This window comes from Myotis yumanensis, unplaced genomic scaffold (assembly GCF_028538775.1).
Source record: "Myotis yumanensis isolate MYYU_CA2020_CCGP unplaced genomic scaffold, mMyoYum1.0.hap1 SCAF_19, whole genome shotgun sequence".
NCBI lineage: Eukaryota > Metazoa > Chordata > Mammalia > Chiroptera > Vespertilionidae > Myotis > Myotis yumanensis.
The window spans coordinates 2,714,223-2,734,881 of record NW_027223770.1 but is presented as its reverse complement, the minus strand read 5'-3'; the positions used below and the strand labels follow the sequence as shown (position 1 = coordinate 2,734,881).

Below are 20,659 nucleotides of genomic sequence, written 5' to 3'. Positions count from 1 at the left end.
GGAAGGCCGGATTCAGCACCGCGGACAGCTCCCCGCCACGCCCCGAGCCCGCACCCTCCCCTCCGCTGCTGGCAGCCTCGCCATTGGCTCTCCTGGCCCCCTCTCCAAGCTGCCAATTCTCCTACACTCAGACCCAACCTACCCAGGAGCTAGTCTTCTCGCCTCCAGCGCCAGGGGTAGCCCAGGGCCGGGGGAGAGCCTGGAGATCCCAGCCTCGAGGGGTGGCTGTCGGCTCCTGGCCAGGCGTGCGGAGCCGCTGCCTGCTCCCTACACTTCCTCCTGGGCCTTCTTTCTGTGTTGGGGGGCTCGGACCAAGATGAACCTCAACTTCACCTCCCCCCTACACCCCGCATCTTCTCAGAGGCCCACGTCTTTCTTCATTGAGGACATCCTGCTGCACAAGCCCAAGCCACTCAGGGAGGTGCCCCCCGACCATTTCGCCAGCTCCTTGGCCTCCCGGGTGCCTCTGCTAGACTATGGCTACCCCCTCATGCCCACGCCAACCCTCCTGGCTCCTCACCCCCATCACCCTCTGCATAAGGGAGACCACCACCACCCCTACTTCCTCACCACTTCGGGTAAGTAACGGGTCTCCAACTGTGGGATCCTGGAGAAGGCCACGGCGGGTGCAGCCTGGCCTGTCGCCTCCTTCTCTGAGTGAGAGGTAGAAGGTGAGGGCTGTGGCTGTGAGCAGCAGAGCTCGCTGGCGGCATGCCCACCCACGGGCGACTCCTGTTGCTCTGTGCCCTTCGCCATGGGGGACATGCCAGCGAGAGGGGCTGGAAGGGGGTGCTGTTCTTGGTGGCGGGCAGTGCCCAGTCCCCTCCCTCTGGGTCTTTCTGGCCACTTGGTCCAGCTCTCAGTCCCCACTCGCTGTCTGCCTGCTCGGAGGGAGACCTCCGGCCCCTTCACCCCCTTGGACAGACCTCAACTTTGTAATCAGAAATCCACAGGACCCTCCCAGGGGCTGCGCACTCACCACCCAGGCGGCGGAGGCCTAGGAGTGGACGAGGACTGGGATATTCTGAGGACCCAGGTTTGGGCGCCAGAATAAGGGAGAAAGGGTAAGACGAAAAGAGGGAGGGACGCGGCTGCTCTTTAACTCTCTTTACTCCCAACGTCTCGCCTTTAACGCACAGTCTTAAGCCCGTTGCTGGCCTCTGGCAGCCCGGCCCAAAGCACTGTGACTGCAGACCGGGCCAGAGCGAGCAGGCACCGGCCACATCTGGTGCGGGGCGGCGGGGACACCAGGTTGCCGCCTCTCTCCGGAAGCCCCGCCACCTCTCCCGGCACTTTTATTCCGGCCGGAATAGGACACAGTCACTCCCCGAGGCCCGGCGGGGCTGCGGAGACACGAGGCGGCTGGTGAAGCCACAACAAAAGCTAAAGGTGTTTGTGGAGCGGGAAGCCCGGCGAGGGCACGGGGTCGGGAGGGAGTCAGTCCGCATCCAAGTCCCACTCTCGGCTTGGCGTCAGCACCCGCCGGCACGCCCTTTCCCCCCAAATAGCGGCGGCCGAAGCCCGGGCGCCCGGCTGAGGGTTCCGTGTCGGCGGTTGTTTCCCGGATCCATCGGCCTGTGGGCGACGGTGGCCGTTCGCCGCTCCGACCCAGGGAGCCCGCGACGGTGGGGAAAGCGTGCAGTCCTTCTGCCGGGTCGAGGAGAGAATGAGGAGCACGATGAGCACATAGAAAGAGGGGTCCCCGGGCTCCCTGAGGCTGACAAGGGGCCGCTCGAGGCGGGATTGCCCCTCGGACGGGCTCCGGGTCCTGGGCCGCCGGCGGGAACCCGCGGGCTCGGGGAGAGCGTTTCAGTGCGTTTGGAGACGAGACCGCGGCCGCGCCGCGGGGCCTGGAAGGACGGGGTGCAGGAGGGGGACCGGCTCCCGGATCGTCCGGTGTTTGCAAGAAAACTTGGGTGTCGAGACAGAAGGTGGACGCGGCGCGCTAGGAAGCCCCCGGCTCTTTTACCAGCTCCTCCCGTCTCCCCGCTGCTCGCTGTTGGGTTTCTAGGCGGCTTCCCGCTAAAGACCTCCGAGCGGCATCCCGACCCCAACCCCCCATGCCCTGCGGTTCCCGGGCGGGGCCGAGGCTCCGGGACCCGCGGCCGCAGGAGGCTGGGGAGGCGCGGGCGGAGGAGGGTGTGGAGCGGCTGCTCGCGCCTGACACCCCCGGGCGGCTTCTCCCCGCAGGCATGCCGGTCCCCGCGCTGTTCCCGCACCCGCCGCCCGCCGAGCTGCCCGGGAAGCACTGCCGCCGCCGCAAAGCCCGCACCGTGTTCTCGGACTCGCAGCTGTCGGGCCTGGAGAAGAGGTTCGAGATCCAGCGCTACCTGTCCACGCCCGAGCGGGTGGAGCTGGCCACGGCGCTCAGCCTGTCCGAGACGCAGGTGGGCCGGCGCGGGAGGCTCCCCCTTACCCCGCTCCGCCCCGCAGGGTGCCCGAGGGCAGGACCGCGCCCCTCCATCCCAGGCTGCTCCGAGGCCCCTCCGCCCGCACAGCCGCTCCCAGCCCCGCGTCAGCCTCGCGCAGGGGCCGCGGACCCGGAGGAACCTCCTCCGCGATCCGACCGCCGCCCCTGCTCGCGAGCCGCAGCTCCGCGCTCCCGCTTCTCCTCCCCCAGGGCCGGTCCCGGTCAGACGGGGGTCCCTGTCCCGAGAACAGCCGCGCAGGACGGTTGTCTTCTTAGTTCAGCCTCAGCGGCCAGGCTCTCACCCGCCCCGGTGCCCTGGAGGCTGACCCCAGGCCCGGTCCTTCGGAGGCGCTGCAGCCTCACCCCCTCCGCACCCCCGCGCCCTCCCCGCGCATCCCGCGCTCACTGCCACCCGCACCCACGTGCTGCCGCCGCTGGCCTGCCGGGCGGGAGCCGCCTCTGCTGACAACCGCAGTTGGGTCCCCGCTGCCGTCCAGGAACCGCTGGCCAGGGGTTCAGGCGCCATGTCGGGCGCGCGGGCAGTACAGGAGGCGTCACGCTCGCTGACGGCGATTCTGAGCAAACAGGCCTAGTGTTCCCCAGACCGCGGACCCTCGTGCTGTTTCGGGGGTTCCCTCCGGAGCCAGACTGGCCTGTGCGCAGTCGGGGTGGCTTCGCCGGGAGCGCGGTCCCAGCCCCTGAGTGGTCGTCCGCGGGTCGCGGTCCATCGGTCCATCTTCCTCACCCCCAGCAACGCTCAGACCTCAGGCCGGTCGCCGTGGGTCTGGAGGAATGACGGGTTTTCTATTTTTCTCCCTGAAATCAGGTGAAAACGTGGTTCCAGAACCGGAGGATGAAGCATAAAAAGCAGCTGAGGAAAAGTCAGGACGAGCCCAAAGCGCCGGGTGCGCCCGAGAGCCCCGCGGGAAGCCCCCGCGGCCCCGAAGCCGCGCCCGCCGAGGCCCGGCCTGGGCTGCCCGCCGGCCCCTTCGCGCTCGCGGAGCCGGAGGACGAGGTGGACATCGGGGACGAGGGGGAGCCGGGCTCGGCGCCGCGGGGGCTCTGAGCGGCGGGAGGCGGGAGGCGGGAAGGGGCCGTGGGCCGGGCGCGCTCCCTCCCCGACCCGAAGGCCCGGCGGCTCCAGAGACCGGCTCCCGGAAGGAAACAAAACGCCCTGTCGCCCTGCACCGCCCGGCGGCGGTGCGACCTCCCGCCCTCCCGCGCCCCTGCGCCCCCGCGCCCCCGCGCCCCAGGCGCCTGGTCCCCGCAGGTGCGTCCGCCGAGGTGGCTCTTCCCGCTCCGGCCGCGCGCGCACAGGGGCCCGGGCTCCCGGCTTTCACTGGGGGGGGGGGGGGGGGGGGGGGTTCTCCGCCGGGGCCGCAGACCCCGGGCCCTCTCGCAGCCACCGGCCCCAGCTCCGGTGTCGGGGTCCCGCGGCCTCTCTCCGGACCCTCGGTCCTTCCTCGGGCAGAACGACGGACTGCGAGTGAGGGGCCGGCGGCCGCGCCTCCGCTCTGCGGGGAACCGCGGAGCCGAGACCCGCTCCTCACCGTCCCGGACGGGCCGGACGCGCGCTGCTCGCCACCGCCCTGCAGTCGGGGCCCCTGCCCGTCTCGAACCCCATCCTAAAGCGGCTCCCTCCTCCTGGCGGCGCGGCCTTCCCCGCCGCTGTCCACTCGAGCTGGCGGGTCAGCCCGGCCCCTTCCCAGCTCGTAGTCGGGCCCGGAGCTCCCCACGCCCTCCTCACCCCCTGCGACCCGGTCCCGCGGTCCCACGGTGAGCGGTGCCCGCGCGCGGCAGGAACTTGAGCAGGAAAAACCCATCGAGCGAGTTTGCTTCCCGACTTGCCGCGCGCCGGTCCCGCAGCCCTCCCGCGCCCACAGCTCCCTGGCGTTCCGGGCGAGTGTCCCTCGGTGCGCGGGGACGCCGCGCTCTCCCTGCATTGTAAGGGCGCGCGGGGTCCCAGCGAGACCGAGGCCGGCGGGGAGAACCCACCCTCTGCGAGCGCACCTGCCGCGGCTGCTGAGCGGGGCGGGAGTCCGCTGCGCCCCGCGGCCCGCGCCCGGCCCCGACGTCGGTTCTGCTCCCGGGTTTTCGGTATTAAGGGCTCGCGGGAAACGCGGGAAGTGTCTGGGGACCGTTTGTCGCGGCGTCCAACCTATGCGCCTCCTTCCCGCCTCCCGGGCTGCTCCGGCTCCGCGGTCCGAGGAGGCGCGCCCACCTCCCTTAGCAGATCCCCCATCCGGCTTCTCATTTTCAACCGGGTAATCGTCTCGCGTTCCACCTGCATGGAAAAGGCCCAGCAAATCCTATCTGTTGACTCGGAAAGGCTGAAGAGACAGAACTCTCTGGATGTTTGGAGTTGAAACTATATAAGGGATGACGCGGTGGCGCCACCGACCCAGTACCTTTATCCACAGAGCAGCCCACTCCGCTTCCATCTTTCTTTCGCTCGGTTGCGTGTTAGGTAAGTGAGCCCAGGAAGGCTGCGCGAGCGAGGGCGCCGGCGGAGCCCCGGCCCGGGCCCTGGTGATCAACAGTGACTCGGGGCGCACCTGGAGACGGCGGGCGGCGGGGTCCCGGCCACTGTGACAACAGGAGCGGGCGATGAAGCGAATGGTGATCCTTTTGCTGGTGCAAGGTCTCGCCTTCGGTTTGTAAAAAACGCAACAACTGTGAAGCGCAATAAAATGAGGTATGCCTGTATGTAGACAACAGCGGTGTGAGTTTACATTGCATTTCTTCTTTTTTGGTTCCTCACGTCTCTAAAAGAGGATGGATCCTGAAGATCCTTCTAGGCCTACGTTCTGTGGTCTCATGAATCAGGAGTAGGCTTTTCTTTTTTTTTCCTTTCTTTTTTCTTTTTCTTTTTCACAGCAGGCTTGTTCAGGGAAACATTATCTTAAGCAGAGAAAAGTGTCAGAGTGAGACCTTTACTCGTTCTGCATCACTTAGGAGGCTGAACTGTTGCTTTAAAAACATAAGCACCGTACAGCGGTTTCTATTTTCCAAAGTTCTTCCTATCAATTAACAATCTTGTGAGTCACAGACAGCAGAGTTATTTTTCCTTCATCGTTAAGGAAATGAAGGCTTGGCAGATTGTAGGATTTACCCGTGGAGTCAGGACTCGCTGCCAGCCAAGCAGGGCAATGCATATAGTCCGACTCCTGTTCACCTCCCTGCGCGTCCGCCTGCGTCCTAGTGGCAACGCACTGACTGGCATTTTGCCTCTGTCACTGTAGGAACACCTCGGTCATTTATGTAGACTGTGTAGATGCGCTGTGAAAGCAAATGTGGGCGCAGATTTCTCTCTGCTCTTCTCGTTCAGATAATGACAGCACTGTTTTAAGGCAGGAGTTTTGACAAATGCTTTACAATAACACAAACAACTTGGTTTTAGGGAAAAAAGTGGTTTGTGAATAAGAATGTTCCTGGTAACCTGGAAGGGAAAATAGGTACTATTGGGGGGGGGGTGGGGACCTCAAGTTCTTCCAACCCCATGGAGAACCGCTACTAAAGGGATTGGGGAGAATTTTTAAAGTGAACATTAAAGAACTTTTATGTTTTGAGGGAAATTGTACAAAATTAAATCAGACAGTTAACACCCCCCAAACCTCGGAGGTTTCTCTCTTTCTTCTGTCTTCACAAGAAGATGCCAGGACTTGCTTGGGTCCGAGGAGCAGGCAGGCGGTAGGACGCTTTGTTAGCACAGGCGCAGCTCCGAGGGACAGAAGGAATCCAGGAGCCCAGGAGTGGCTGTCTGGTCTGTGTCTTTGATTCAGTAGCACTGAACAGAAGGAGGCTCACTCCGCCTCATCCCGGTCCTCCCTTTGCGGCTGTTCCTGGTGAGATTCAGTGGGAAGCGGAGAGCTATGACCTGGAGCACTGCTTTCTCACCAGAAAGATGCCCTTAGATTGGTGGCAAGCCACTTAACAGCAAAGTTCTCTTAACGGTTCTTCTTTCTTCTTTTCTTCTCTTTCCTCTTCTCTTCTTTTTCCTTCCTCCCTCCCTCCCTCCCTCCCTCCCTCCCTTCCTTCCTTCCTTCCTTCTTTCCCTCCTTCCTTCCTTCCTTCCTCCTTCCCTTTTTGTTTCCTATACACAGGGGGTTAGTGATAGTAGGGGATGGACACAATTTATTATAACATGTTCACATTTTTGTTTTTGGCCTTCAATACTGATCAAAGCCTCTATAGGCTGAAAAGATGTTTTGCCTGAATTATCCAGCCTTTTGCCTAAACTCAGTTTCACTTGGTGATGAAGATCTGACAAAACCATGTTCATGATGATATATTAAAGAAAGAAACACATAGTTAAGTCTGATTCTGACGGGGCAAAAACATCTTAAAATAGACAAGGTGGGAAAGTCATCCTATATGTAATCTCAATTTTAGTAAATAATTTGTTTCATATTTGTTCTTAATTTCTGTGATGGATTTCATTTCATAGATTTTCAGAGAGGGGCTCTTGATACTATTTCTGCTCACATGACATAATAATATAAGACATGAATAACACACCATTCAGCCCAGTATTAAACTGATAGTGGCACTAAGAAATATTAATTGGAATCCATGATACCACTTGTGTGGATGTATTTGATAACTAGAGATATGAAAACAAAGAGCAAACGGAATGCTTTCTGGTGCTAAGAGAATCATGCAATAAACATATTAAGTTGAAGCAATGACTCCCTGGTTTTCTTGAAGTGGGCTCAATATATGTGCAAAAATAATGAATTGATTAAAATACTTTATATTATGTTTGTTATATTCTTGGAATCGCATTTTAAAGAGGATATTGACAAGCTAAAATTCATCCAATGTTCAGGGAGCTGGATAGTAAAAGGTGTGGAAAACAACAAATAAAGGAGCATGAGCTTTTAGCTTGGAGAAGCAAAGCCTTGGAGAGGGGTGGGGGAGGGGAGACTAGCTATGGTAGTTGTATCCTAATGGTTGCACACCTAAGTATCAAGGGGCATATCTATTTTGGCACGCTAAGAGAGCAGGACCAGAACCCATGGGTGGTTCCAGGAAAGCAAACTTTTGAACAACATTTAAATACCTTCTACAGGTTGGGCACTGTGCTGTCTTTCAATATAACAGGCTGACTCTGCAAAGCACTGCACTCCTTTCACCGGGAAAGTTTGAGCAGAAGTTGGAAGGCAAAACATTAGGAATATTCTATTATGGATTTCTTCCTTAGGGGGAGACTGGGTTGAATACCTTGTGTGGTTCCTTCTAACCTTTAAGATACTAGTATTCTATCATCTTTTTATTGGAAAGGAAATATAATTTCCAACTTATCAAAATTACTTGTCATCTCACTAAGAATAAGATTTAGGTCATACACTCTAATTTAAATATCTATATCCAGAACATTTAGAAAAGTCAAGAGACACACAAAAAAAAGAAGAAAAGTATATTCTTCATTAAAGAAATCTAAAAAACCTCATTCTTAAAAATAAAACAAAGTGATGTTCCACTGAGTTCAGGACAAAGATATAGTCAGGAAAGAATCGTTAATGTTAAAAGAGACATTTGACAAACTCTAAGCCCTTCATTTTATAAGCAAAGAAATTAAGATTCAAATATAATGAATATCTTGCCAAGGTCAAATAGACAAGGGCAGAATTAAGACTAATGGCCAATTTTCATGATCACACCTTACAATTAATTCATGTTTTGATAAAAGTGACAGTGGGGCTATTGTCATTGTATTATGTGGAGAAGAGGATTTTGCATAGCAATTTTATTTTATTTTATTTTTTAATATATTTTATTGATTTTTTACAGAGAGGAAGGGAGAGAGATAGATAGTTAGAAACATCGATGGGAAAGAAACATCTATCAGCTGCCTCCTGCACATCTCCCACTGGGGATGTGCCCGCAACCCAGGTACATGCCCTTGACCGGAATCGAACCTGGGACCTTTCAGTCCACAGGCCGACGCTCTATCCACTGAGCCAAACCGGTTTCGGCTGCATAGCAATTTTAAATGTAAAATTTAAAAAGATTTAGCTGGAAATTATCTGGTAAAATCTTAGGTCAGTTTATGAAAAAATTTCTGATTGAGAATAACCTGAAACTTAAATTAGCTTTCCTAGGAGGTACTGAGTACATAAGTCCTGTTTTCACTCAAGCCAACGTTGAATAACCACTTGGACTGTTTCAGAGAGGTTCATATAATCAATAGGATGAGCTAGATGATCTCTAAGCTACTTCAAATCTCGATATTTTTATTCTAAAAATGTTGGCCTAATCTCCTTTAATTGCAGATGAGGCAACCAAGGGCGGAGATGTTGACTTGCCCAATGTCATACAACCTACTAGTTTGGTGAGTTATAGAATTAATACATGTAGAAGTCAGAGCAGTGACCTTTAATAAATATTTAGGAGTGAGATGAAAATCTGAAATGATTCTCATGTTTTCTCTCCAATCATATTCTCTCCATTCTATTTTCTGTGTTTTTAAAAATAAAGGTTATTTTCATTAGAAACCAAGAGATCAAAGTTTTTTAAAAAACTTTATTTTCATTGTTGACACGATTACAGACGTCTATTCTCTCTTAGAATTTCCAGTGTGCATACCAGATAGCCTTTCCTCTATGGTTGTATTTATAATAATTCTGGGAGCCTTTTTTTTATTACCCTCTTTATAATATTGTATAGCCACAATCAGATTTGGCATCATAGCCACTGGCTAGATGGCTTGGCTTAGAGACTTAAATTCTAATCTTACTTTTGCTAATGATTGAGTTACGTCTCTTACTTGGCATCTGAAAAATAAGGAGAGTGCCTTATAAATCAATAAAGAGTGGAGAGGGGAGCCCTAGCTGGTTTGGCTCAGCAGATAGAGCGCTAGCCTGCGGACTAAAGGGTCCCGGGCTCCATTCCGGTCAAGGGCACATGCCCAGGTTGCTGGCTTGATCCCCAGTAGGGGGTGTGCAGGAGGCAGCCAATCAATGATTCTCCCTCATCATTGATGTTTCTATCTCCTCTCCCTTCCTCTCTGAAATCAATAAAAATATATTTAAAAATAAAAGTGGGGAGGGCATGTGAGATAAGAGATATGAAAGTACCTACTGTGAGATCTTGGGTGGAAATGCTAGAGGAAGAGAATGAAATACAATATACATCTGAAAATATCAGTTTGGTTCTTGACATGATACTTCATAAGAGTATTGTAAGAACCTGGTTAACTAAAAGGTATTGTTCTTGTGCTCCATCACCAGTGTTACAGAAGGGTTATCGTGTCTCTTTCCAAGGAATTTTTTTTAGAAGTTCATCTTATTTTCTCTTTGTCATTGTCCTCCTGTGTGGACTAAGAGGACATGCGGGTGCTGGATGAAACAGGAGTCAGAGGTTTCATTGAGGAGCTCCTGTTACTCCCCCTCACCTCGCCCACCCACATCCTGCCCAGCATGCTGTTATCCCTGACAGACATCGTTCTGTGAAGGGAGGGAAGTGAGAATTCAAATCCATGGGAATCTTCTTAAAAGATAAATAATTGCCTGTTTCCAGTACAGAATCTACCAGGGAAATCCAGGATTTAAGCTTCCAAAAAATTTTTTAGTTTAAAAAGACACACCTTATATACCTCTGAAACAAGAATAAGCAAAGGAGTTGTTTTAAAATATTGACTAGTATAACCCTTGGCGATTATCTGAATATTTGGTGCATCCATTCTCTCCCTAGCCTCCATGGCTACGCATAATGGAGTAATGAAGTCCACTTGCCAATATTCTAGCCAGAAGTTAAAGAAAAGCTAAATAGTCTGTCTTCTTCCTCAGTGCTTGACTTGGAATGGGAAACGAACTGTAGAAAGCCATGGGAATAAGGGATAGAAGGTGGCTTCATAATTTACAAGCTAAAAGCAAAAAGCAAATACGTTATGCTTGCTCTGATCTTTTTCCTTCTGTTTTTTCTCCTTCAATTACTAAGTTCTCTATTTTTAATTTAAAAATATTTGAGTTTTATCATGTACTTGCTCTGTTTGTGCATTGATGTGCATTGTTTGAAGAGTCACAGAATTCTGCAAGGGCTATTGCGACAAGGGAGCAGTCCCCTGCCCCTCCCTATTCTCTTCACACAGGCAACTAGTCTCACTAGTGTCTGATTATTTTGGCATCTACTTTATGTTTCCAAATTATTTCACTGAACGGATGCTTTTTGGTATTTTTATTTTAGGAATTATCTAGTATTTTATGTTATAAAAATAAAGATTTAATTCTCTTTTTCCCATGCTCCTACCACATATGTGCACTCTCTCCATCTCTTTTTTCAATATTGTAATTTTGGTTAGATCATAATTATGACATGTAAGTGTAATTCTCAGCTAAATGAGGTAATCAATTATGATTATTTTTCTTGTTCTGCAAGACTTTTTATTTTTCTGGGAGTTAATACTTGTCTTGTTTTATTCTTAATTTTTAATGTATCTACTACTAATTTTACTTCAAGCTCTTCACCATTTGTCTATATCCTCCTCCACCCCCCCAAGATATTCATGTGTTGCCCTAGCCAGTTTGGCTCAGTGGATAGAGCCTCAGATTCCAGTCAAGGGCATGAACTTCAGTTGCAGGTTCCTCCCTGGCCAGGGACCTGGTCAGGGCATGTGCAGGAGGCAACCAATCGATGTGTTTCTTTCACATCGGTGTTTCTCTCTGTCTTTCCTGCTCTCTTCCACTCTCTCTAAAAGTCAATGGACAATTATCCTTGGGTGAGGATTTAAAAATAATAAATAAATAAATAAATAAATAAATAAAGTCTCTGTTTATAAAAGAAAAGAAAAGAAAAGATATTCATGTATTGTTAACATTTTGTTTTCCTGAATAAATATCTCCCAAAACCTCTGGTCTGTTTCCTTCTGGGTTCTCGTGTCAATGCATCTCCTGTCCCTCCATCCTGGAGTAATTAAAGTGCAATATTCTAGCCAGAAATCTTTCATTTTATTACTGTTTCTTTTAACTTCTTCTTTCTTGGTTTAATCTCTCATTTTGGTGATGAGCAGTCTGTAGTTTCCTGATTGGTGTGTGAAAGGCAAATGTTTTGAGACCATCCTTCTCTAAAATTTTCTTTATTCTAGTTTCATGCTTTATTAGTATTTGGCTAAGTATAGAATTCTAAATGGGGAATAATTTTTGAATACTTTACTTTTGAATAAATTTGAAGGCATCATTCAATTGATTTTTAGCTTTCATTGCTGTTGTGAAGTCTAAAGCCATTTTGATTCTTGATTCTTTGTGTGTCTTGTTTTATTTATTCACTAGAGGCCCAATGCACACAATTCATGCAAAGGCCTTGGCCCCCGCCGCCACCACTGTGGCCACCTCTGCCTCGGCTCCCATCCGCTGCCGTGGCCGGGGGGCCTCTGCCTCAGTCCCTGCCCACTGAGGCTTTGTCTGGAAGGATGTCGGTCTAATTAGCATATTATGCTTTTATTATTATAGACTAGTGGCCCGGTGCACGAAATTCATGCACATTAAAAGAGAATTAATTAGAGGAAACATTTTAATATTGCTATTTGCCCTTTCTCTATAATAGAAGTGTCAGAGATGAAAGAAAATTAGTAAAATGTATATGAAAATATCCTTCCTGTCAGAATCTGGGGCATGCCACGGAACCCAGAGTCAAGTCCCTGCCCACCCACGCAAGCCTAGAAATCGCAAGAGACCCAGACCCGGCCGGCCTCACCCCTATCAAGCCCTGCAGGGTGGGAGGCACAGCTTCAGGTCCCCCGTCAAGCCCTGCCAGGTGGGGGGCACAGTCTCAGGTCCCCCAGCCCCGGTGTGAGGGTGCAAGGGCATGATGGTCATTTGCATATTAGCTCTTTATTATATAGGATTGCATTGAGGCCTGTAGAATACTCTATAGCTATTGTACTGAAATTTTATAATTATGTGCCTTGGTTGGAGGTCTATTTTTATTCACTGTTGTGGATACTCAATATGCCTTTCAATCTGAAAACTAATTTATTTCAGTTATGGAAAGATTTCTCAAATTAACTCTTCGATGATTTCTATTTCTCTTTTTCTATGTTTGTTCTTTATGGAACTCCTATTATTTGGATTTTACCCCTGGATTTACCCCTTAAATTTATTACTTTTTTGCATTTTTTTGCTCTGCTTTCTGGGAAAATTCCTCAATGGTATCTTCTAAGCTTTGGGTTTTTTAAATTTCTGCTGCCATATCTCTAATTCACAAGATCTCTTCTAATTTCTTTATCCTCCTGCTTCTTTTAAATCATGTTTTGTCTAATATTCTCGGATGTTTGGGAATTTCTGGTTGTATGTTTGTGTTTCAGTAGGAGAAGCAGAAAAGCTAATAGGAAGTTGTGGCTACTTGGTGGGATTTGTTGACTCTGAGCTTTACTGGAGAACCTCTGAAGTCAGAAGTTTTAGGTGTTTCCTGTTAGGCTGGTCAGATTCCCCAGAGAAGAATTTCCTGAATTCCTGTTTGTAGGCTGAAGGCCCAGCGTTCTGGGGCAGCGGCAGAAGAGGACCGGGGGTCCAGGTCACTACTGACCGTGTTCCACACTGTGCCTCCTAACAGCCATGTGTGCCTCACTCCTCACACTGTCCCTGCAGAGGGAGGGGCAGTTTTCATTCATTTAGCCCTCCTCACCTCCTTTCACCCCCACTTCTAGCGATAATTGACACCATCAGTTCCTGAGCATTTGGGGGTATTCTTTAGTGTAAATCAGATTGATTCTTGGATGTCCCTTTTGCAAGGTTAGAGTTTAATATTTCTGAAGTCTGCCATTTTGTTTAAAACAACTCATTTATCTGCTTTCCAGTTTTCAAAAATTTATCTGTTGTCCCTCTTCCTTTTTTTTTTCTCAGTTTTTATATGCTTATGCCTTAAAAACATCCTTATTGTGATTTTAACCGGAGCTTGCCAAGAGAGTGAAATAGATGTGTGTGTGTGCGTGTGTGTGTGTGTGTATGCGTGTGTTCAGTCTACTGTATTTATCCAGAAACCTCATCATTTGAATTTCATGTTATTTTGCTGTGGCTTTTACTTTGAGTGAGGGAGGTGTTGATCTTTTACCTCGATGTTTCTTTTCTGTAACTGAATTTGTTGAGGTTCAGGAGGATTGAGCAATTGGTAGAGGAGATAAAAATGGCTGACTTCATTGCCAAAGCACAAAATAGTCCTTTCTACCTCACAGTCAGTGATGCAGCACAAGTGGCTTGGGATCTATGCATTTGCGGGCTTGGAAGTCCGAGTTAGTCCTTAAGAATCTTTGTGGGAGGTCCTGAATAATTTTACAGGATATTCTTAACAATTCCAAGGTGAGGGAATTTATATTATTTCATTTTCCTTGGTTCAGATTAATTTCAAACGTAGGTTCCTAATTCTCCGAGTAAAGAAACAGAAAGAATGTTCAGAGAAAGTAAGACAACTACAGAAACACAAGCACACATCACACACACACACACACACCACACACACACACACATCACACACACACACACACATCACACACACACACATCACACACACACACATCACACACACATCACACACACACACATCACACACACACACATGCATGCACATCACACACACACATCACACACACATCACACACACACACGCATGCACATCACACACACACATCACACACACACGCACACACACACACATGCACATCACACACACACGCGCACATCGCGCACACACACATCACACACACACACATCACACACACACACATCACACACACACACACATCACACACACACACACACATCACACACATGCATGCACATCACACATGCTCCTAATGAGAATGATACAAACAGGACAGGGAGAGCTGGACGGTGACCAATTAAGACGTTAAGTGTTTTGTGACACATGGACACGTCTGCATTTTGCCATGATAACTAGGCCATCAGCTCATTTTCAGAGGGCTGCTGTCTTCTTCAGCTCAATCCGCAGATCAAAGAAATGCTGCCTGCCTGCATTTTCCAATCAGAATGGGGATGCTAATTTATACTCCTTAATGTGTGATGGCAAGAGACTCCTCCAATTAACTGAATTCTATAGCCAGCAAAATAAAAGGTACACAAAGAGGCCCAGGCTGAAAGAGCCGAAATTCTCATTAAGTCAAAAGGTCCAGTATTCATTACCTCATGCATCTGAGGCTAACCACTAAATATGGGGATCATCAAAGGAGGTTTAATGGGTTAAATTGAGAATATAATCTAATTAAAATATTAGACATGGCTAAATTGTTCTTTGATATTCATCTAAAGGTTTCATTAGAAATTGGTGCTTGAGATTTGTGTGATAGGAGATTATCAATGTTAGGTAGAGACAACAAATTTAGGGACTTCATCAGCGCTGCTTCAAAACGATACCTCTGTAGGGAAGCAGAGGAGAAGTAAAGACATCACTGTCAGGTGGCGGGTTGGCCATGAGGCAAGGCCACCCAGGCTTCGGGGCAGTGACTTTGGTAGGTGTTTGCATGGCAAACGCAGAGGCATAAGGTTTCGTCTGTGAGACAAATTTACCATAGAGGAAACAGTCCATTGGCGCCCAGCTTATTTCGTGCAGAGATCCACGTTGGTTTTACTCACTGGGTGTTCATTCCATTCTCTGCTCCCTCCGCCTGTGTGTGTTTTGGATTTTAACTTTCTGAAGGTTACTTCCTTCACTGTCAGATCTGCCCCATGAGGATGTCTGCTATGTGAGTATCTCCCGCAGGAGCCGGGACCCCACTGAGCAGCCCCGCAGCAGCCCGGCACCAGGCTGGGCTCAGGCTGTCAGCTCAGTGAAGGATATTTCTGCCACCTTGTCAGGTATCTCCAAGGCTTCACTAAATATGTTTGCCGGAAATGCTCATATCATTGTAATCTTCTCAACCTGTTAGACTATTGAAACGCAGAAGACCATTTATGTAGCTTATTGAAAATTAATTACTTACGTTGCAAAGGGAAAAGGAAAGGGCAGTGGCGAGGCAGCAGGGAGACAAAGGCAGCCCACCAACCTCCCGCCCCCCCTTGTCATACCCAGAGAGCCCCTGTGTTGAGCAGTAGAAAGAGCTGAAAAGGCTGGTAAGTGATGCTGTCATACCATTTGGGGAAACCCCACTTTTCCAGTTATTTCACTAAGCTGAAATTAAGTAGCCAAACCTGAAGAATAGGAATCTGTAAGACGGGGGAATAAAATAAACAAAGGAATGGAAAATCTGCTCTCCAAAACCTTTTGCTTTTCATTGGCCAAATGTTTGCTTAGAAAATGGAGATGATTTGTTTTCTTATGCCTTTGTGAGAAAGCTGTGGGTTTTGCTTCATACTCTCTCTACAGGGAGAGTAGAGAAAAAGGTACTTAGTCTGGAGGCAATGGGGGTGAGGGGACAATTCTGAATATCAGATTTTTAGCTATTCTGAGATCCCACTTCAATATATTTTAAAAAGTGGAATAAATGTCTAAATAAAAATTTTATTAGGATACATATTTCTCCTTTATTTTGCTTTTATAGTAAAAAAAAGTTTTGTCTGACAATATAGACAATTCCTTATAATCAGGGATGGGGGGGGTGGATGAGACACTATGGATAAACAAAACCCACAATATTGAAAGAACTTCACTTTGTGCTACTGTTTTAAATCTTTCTTCCCTGGGAAAACAACTAAAGAGGGAAATGGAGTATTCATGCATCTTTTTGTCTCCGTTCTTACCCATTAGGAATCAAAGTTATGAAAACACACTTAGCATTAGGGAGATGTCCTGTAGTGATCATATGAATTCCTGAGAGTTGGATGAAATATGTATCATTCAAGGTTCTTACTCTAATAAGAAAAGGGAATCGTTTAAAAAGGTGTATTTAGGAGAACAACTTTGCTTTTTCCTTAAGAACTTTATATTTTCAAATGCTACTTGTAATATAATGGTAATTGGTGTTTTGAAGTACATCTTGGAGAGAATTAGCTAAACTTGCCCTGATATCTGCAGACTATCATGCAAATTTAATTCATTTTCTGCTGTTTTTCAATAAAAAGAATCCCTCCTGAATTTATCTAGTCTGCTATTGTAGACCATTTGCTATAAACTCAAAATTCTCAATGAGGGCTAGTGCTGTTATAATTACTGGATGTGTTTCAAACAACTCCCAGATAATAACCACCCGGAGGAAGGGTCATTTTCTCACTATAGACGAGGCTGTGCACGCGCATGCTTGCTCTGATGTTTTGACAATGATTCATTAGCCAATAATAAGGCCCCAATTGGAACCATCAGGCATTGGCGCCTTTGCTAGGCTTACCTTTATTTGTTCCTCAACGTTGTCTTTTCTTGAGTTGGTTTCTAGATAACTCCCAAGAGACTCCTTTCGGTACAAAACAGTATCATGAAGACAGCTGTCATTCAATTCGCTACTTGTAAAAAAGCTCCCTGAAAGAGGATGTTCTCATTGGAAACTCAAGATGAAACAACACCACAAAAAGGGGGCTATAATAAGAGATAATATGTAGTTTAAAGGTCCTTTATGGGCCCTGTTCATGGTGATTAGGCAGATTAGGCACTGCCGTATATAATGTCTGGTAAAACACAGGCCCTCCATCATTATCTCTCTCAAGTGTAAAGTCCCTTGCTTTCTAGTAGGCATATTGTTTTTACTTCTTAAATATCTGAAACAGAAATACTATAGAAATTGATCACTGGTCCATATGGGTCTATGCAAGATCAATGTTATTATCATTAATACAGTTGACTTCAAAGAAGCGGCAAACATTGTTTGTCATTCACTGTTTTTGCAGACTCTCTTCCTGCTGGACCTTATCACTGTGAGAATACTGGAGGTCAGATGAAGGCCTATTGTGATTTCAACCCCAAACATTTAATAAATATGCCCTATTTTTTTTTAGCCCAGATCGTTTGTCATTTGTCACTCTATTTACTTACAAAGAATTTTGATGTTCTATAGTCTTATGATAAAAACTTGCCTTGGGAGTAAAGATCCTTTGAAATGTTGCTTGACAATGAACTGAATTATTTAACCTGCTTTACTTAAGTGTGGGTTCTTGGTTTGTGTGTGAAAATGCTGGAAGGATTTAACAATGCTTAGGCTAACAGAAAATAGTTAAGGGAAGGTTTTTAAAGTTCTGGAAAAAAATTGAAATAGTATCTCTTTTCTTGGTCAGCATCTGAATTACTCTATACAGGTCTCTTAAACTTTATCAGTGTAGTAACTAACAAAGTTGCCAGATTTTACATGTTAAGAATATGATAACTTGCATAGTAATGCAGATTTCTGACTATGGAATTAATTATGGGCGTTCAGGTCTGAAAGTGAAATTCATATTAAATACATGCTCCTTGCCCACATGTAAAACAAGAACCAATTCTTCCTGTAGACAAATAATCCAACTGTGCTGTCCTTGGTGTTGAAAGATTAGATTTAGACCTGGTTGCTCTTCCATTACTATCACAGGGACCCATCACCTTCAGTCATGCATCCTTTCTTGATCTCCATTTTCTCTTCTAAACAATTGACAGTTGAACAAGACAAACCTGTTCCAAGCTCTATTTTAAGATACTCTAATAGAAATGAAGTATTTTAAAAATGTACCCTGTCTCTGTCTCTTTAATATAGAAATATGGAAGTGTCTCTATATGCATTATGTTATCTTCCAGAATAAGTTTAAATGTAAGGCCATAAAAATCATTTTGTGTTATCTTTCTAAGAAGTCTTCACCATGTACCCTGAGGGTCCTCTTCTTTTACAGATATAGTTTAGGAGCCGCTTGAGCTGTGATTTTTCTGAAATAACTTTTCATGTATGACATGATTTTCCAAATACCAATGAAACATGAGTTGTCACTTTGGTGTTTACCTTCAGATACTTGTTTTCTTTCCATACTTGCAATTCTAATTGCTTCCAGTTTTAAGAGAAAGTTAAGTACAGGCATATTTTATACCACATCATGGCTTATGTAAAACGTATACAACATAGGAGTAAATCTTCAAAGCTAGTCCTATGCCAACTGTGTACATAAATAGGTCTGTCTTAAATTATTGTTAAAATTGTCCATTTCTGGATATGATCATCTAAGGATGTATTGACAATCTAATACAAGCAAATAAGAAAAAATTTAAATCATGTAGAATTATTTAAGACCTGGGAATTTTATAATGGTCATTCAATTTAAAAAAATTTTAAAAAGTACAAAATATTTATTGACATTCAGTAGTAAACTATGGAATGCTTTTGTCTTATCTAATTTTTTTGTGTGTAAAAGCACATATTTGTTAATATTTTAAGATATTTGTGATGGCAAAAATGCCTAGCAAATTTATATACTTGGAATAAGTAGCTTAAAAAAACCATTTTTGTTATTTATTTTTTTTGAAATATGTTTTTATTGATTTCAGAAAGAGGAAGGAAGAGAGAGATAGAAACATCAATGATGGGAGAGAATCATCCAACATCTGCCTCTTGCATGCCCCCTACTGGGGATTGAGCTTGAAATCCAGGAATGTGCCCTGACCTGGAATTGAACTGTGACCTCCTGGTTCATAGGTTGATGCTCAACCACTGAACAACACTGGATGGGCCATTTTTATTTTTTAATCATAGTTGACACACAATTTGACATTAGTGTTAGGTGATTGGGCCTTATGTAACTTACTAAGTGATCATCCAGATAAATTATACCCATCTGACACCATACATAGTTATTACAATATTATTGACTGTATTCCCTATGCTATACTTTATATCCCCATGGCTATATTGTAACAATCAATTTGTACTTCATAATCCCTTCACCTTTTTCACCCCCACCACCCCTCCCATCTGTTAACTGTCAAATTGTTCTCTGGGTCTATGAGTCTGTTTCTGTTCTGCTTTTTCATTTATTTTGTTTTGTTTTATTTGTGTGGTTTTTTGTTGTTGTTGTTGTTGTTAATCACCACCTGAGGATATTTTTTTCTTTTTTAAATATATATATGATTTCAGAGAGGAAGGAAAAGGGAGAAAGAGATATAAACATCAATGATGAGAGAGAATCATTGGTCGGCTGCTTCCTGTATGCCCCCTACTGTGGATTGAGGCTGAAACATGGCCATGTGCCCTTGACGGGAATTTATCCTGGGACCCTTCAGGATCCAGGCTGAAGCTCTATCCACTGAGCCAAACCAGCTAAGGCATGAGGATATTTTTTCATTGACTTTTAAAGAGAGAGTGAAGGAAGGGATGGGGAGAGAGAGAGAGAGAGAGAGAGAGAGAGAGAGAGAGAGAGAGAGAAACATCTATCATCTATGTGAGAGACATTGATTGGTTCCCTCCTGCATGTGCCCAGACTGGGGCTGGGGATTGAACCTGCAACCCAGGTATATGCCTACTAGAGGCCGGTTCACCAGTGGGGTCCCTTGGCCCTGGCCTGCGCCTTCTCACAACCCAGAACTCCTCAGGGAATGTTGGACTGCCAGTTTCAGCCTGATCCCTGCAGGCCAGGCCGAGGGACCCCACCAGTGCACAAATCTGTGCACCGGGACTCTAGTATGCATATAAGATCTTTGGTTAATCTCTTCCCGCCCTCTCCCCTGCCTCCTTCCCTGTGAGATTCATTAGTCTGTTCCATGTTTCCATGCCTGTGCATTGAGTGTCTGCCCCCCGGTGGTCAGTGTGCGTCATAGTTACCAGTCAAATGATCGAGTGGTCAAATGGTCAAATGATCACTTAGGCTTTTATATATATAGATTTCCTTCACAGGTTAGAGAAGTTTATTGTCATTATTTTTTCAAACAGGTTTTCAATTTCTTGTTTTCTCTCTTCTCCCTCCAGTGCCCCATGATGCAAATGTTAGTACACTTGAAGTTGTCCCAGAGGCTACTTACACTATCCTCAATATTTTCTGGTTTCTTTTTTCTTTTTGCTGTTCTGATTGGTTTTTTTGTTTGCTTGTTTGTTTTTGCTTTCTCATATTCCAAATTGCTGATTTGATTTTCAGCTTTATCTACTCTACTATTGATTCCCTGTAAGTTATTCATTTGTTAGTGTATCTTTTATTTCTGACATGGTCTTCCTTTTTTTTTATTCCTCGCCCGAGGATTTTTTTCCATTGATTTTATTTTAGAGAGAGCGGAAGAGGAGGGAAAGACAGAGAGAAACATTCACGTGAGAGAAATACATTGATTGGTTGCTTCCCACACACGCCCCAACCAGGGTGTGGGCTGGGGAGGAGCCTGCAACTGAGGTATGTGTTCTTGACTGTAATAGAACCTGGGACCTTTTGTTTA

At 46.8% G+C, this 20,659-nt stretch overlaps 1 protein-coding gene across 1 annotated transcript; it reads left to right on the top strand.

Moving 5' to 3' along the window:
• Positions 1-316: 316 nt before the first annotated feature.
• BSX (brain specific homeobox) lies at positions 317-3,476 on the top strand. Its single transcript, XM_070399303.1, has 3 exons — positions 317-578; positions 2,191-2,387; positions 3,237-3,476. The coding sequence occupies exons 1-3, from the start codon at positions 317-319 to the stop codon at positions 3,474-3,476; spliced, it is 699 nt and encodes a 232-aa protein (XP_070255404.1).
• Positions 3,477-20,659: the final 17,183 nt, after the last annotated feature.

Bases quoted from the DNA above. Each gene is read 5' to 3' on its own strand.
- BSX (XM_070399303.1), top strand. From the start codon at position 317: ATGAACCTCAACTTCACCTCCCCCCTACACCCCGCATCTTCTCAGAGG. The intron at 579-2,190 runs GTAAGTAACGGG...TTCTCCCCGCAG, and splicing joins CTACTTCCTCACCACTTCGG to GCATGCCGGTCCCCGCGCTG. The intron at 2,388-3,236 runs GTGGGCCGGCGC...CCCTGAAATCAG, and splicing joins TCAGCCTGTCCGAGACGCAG to GTGAAAACGTGGTTCCAGAA.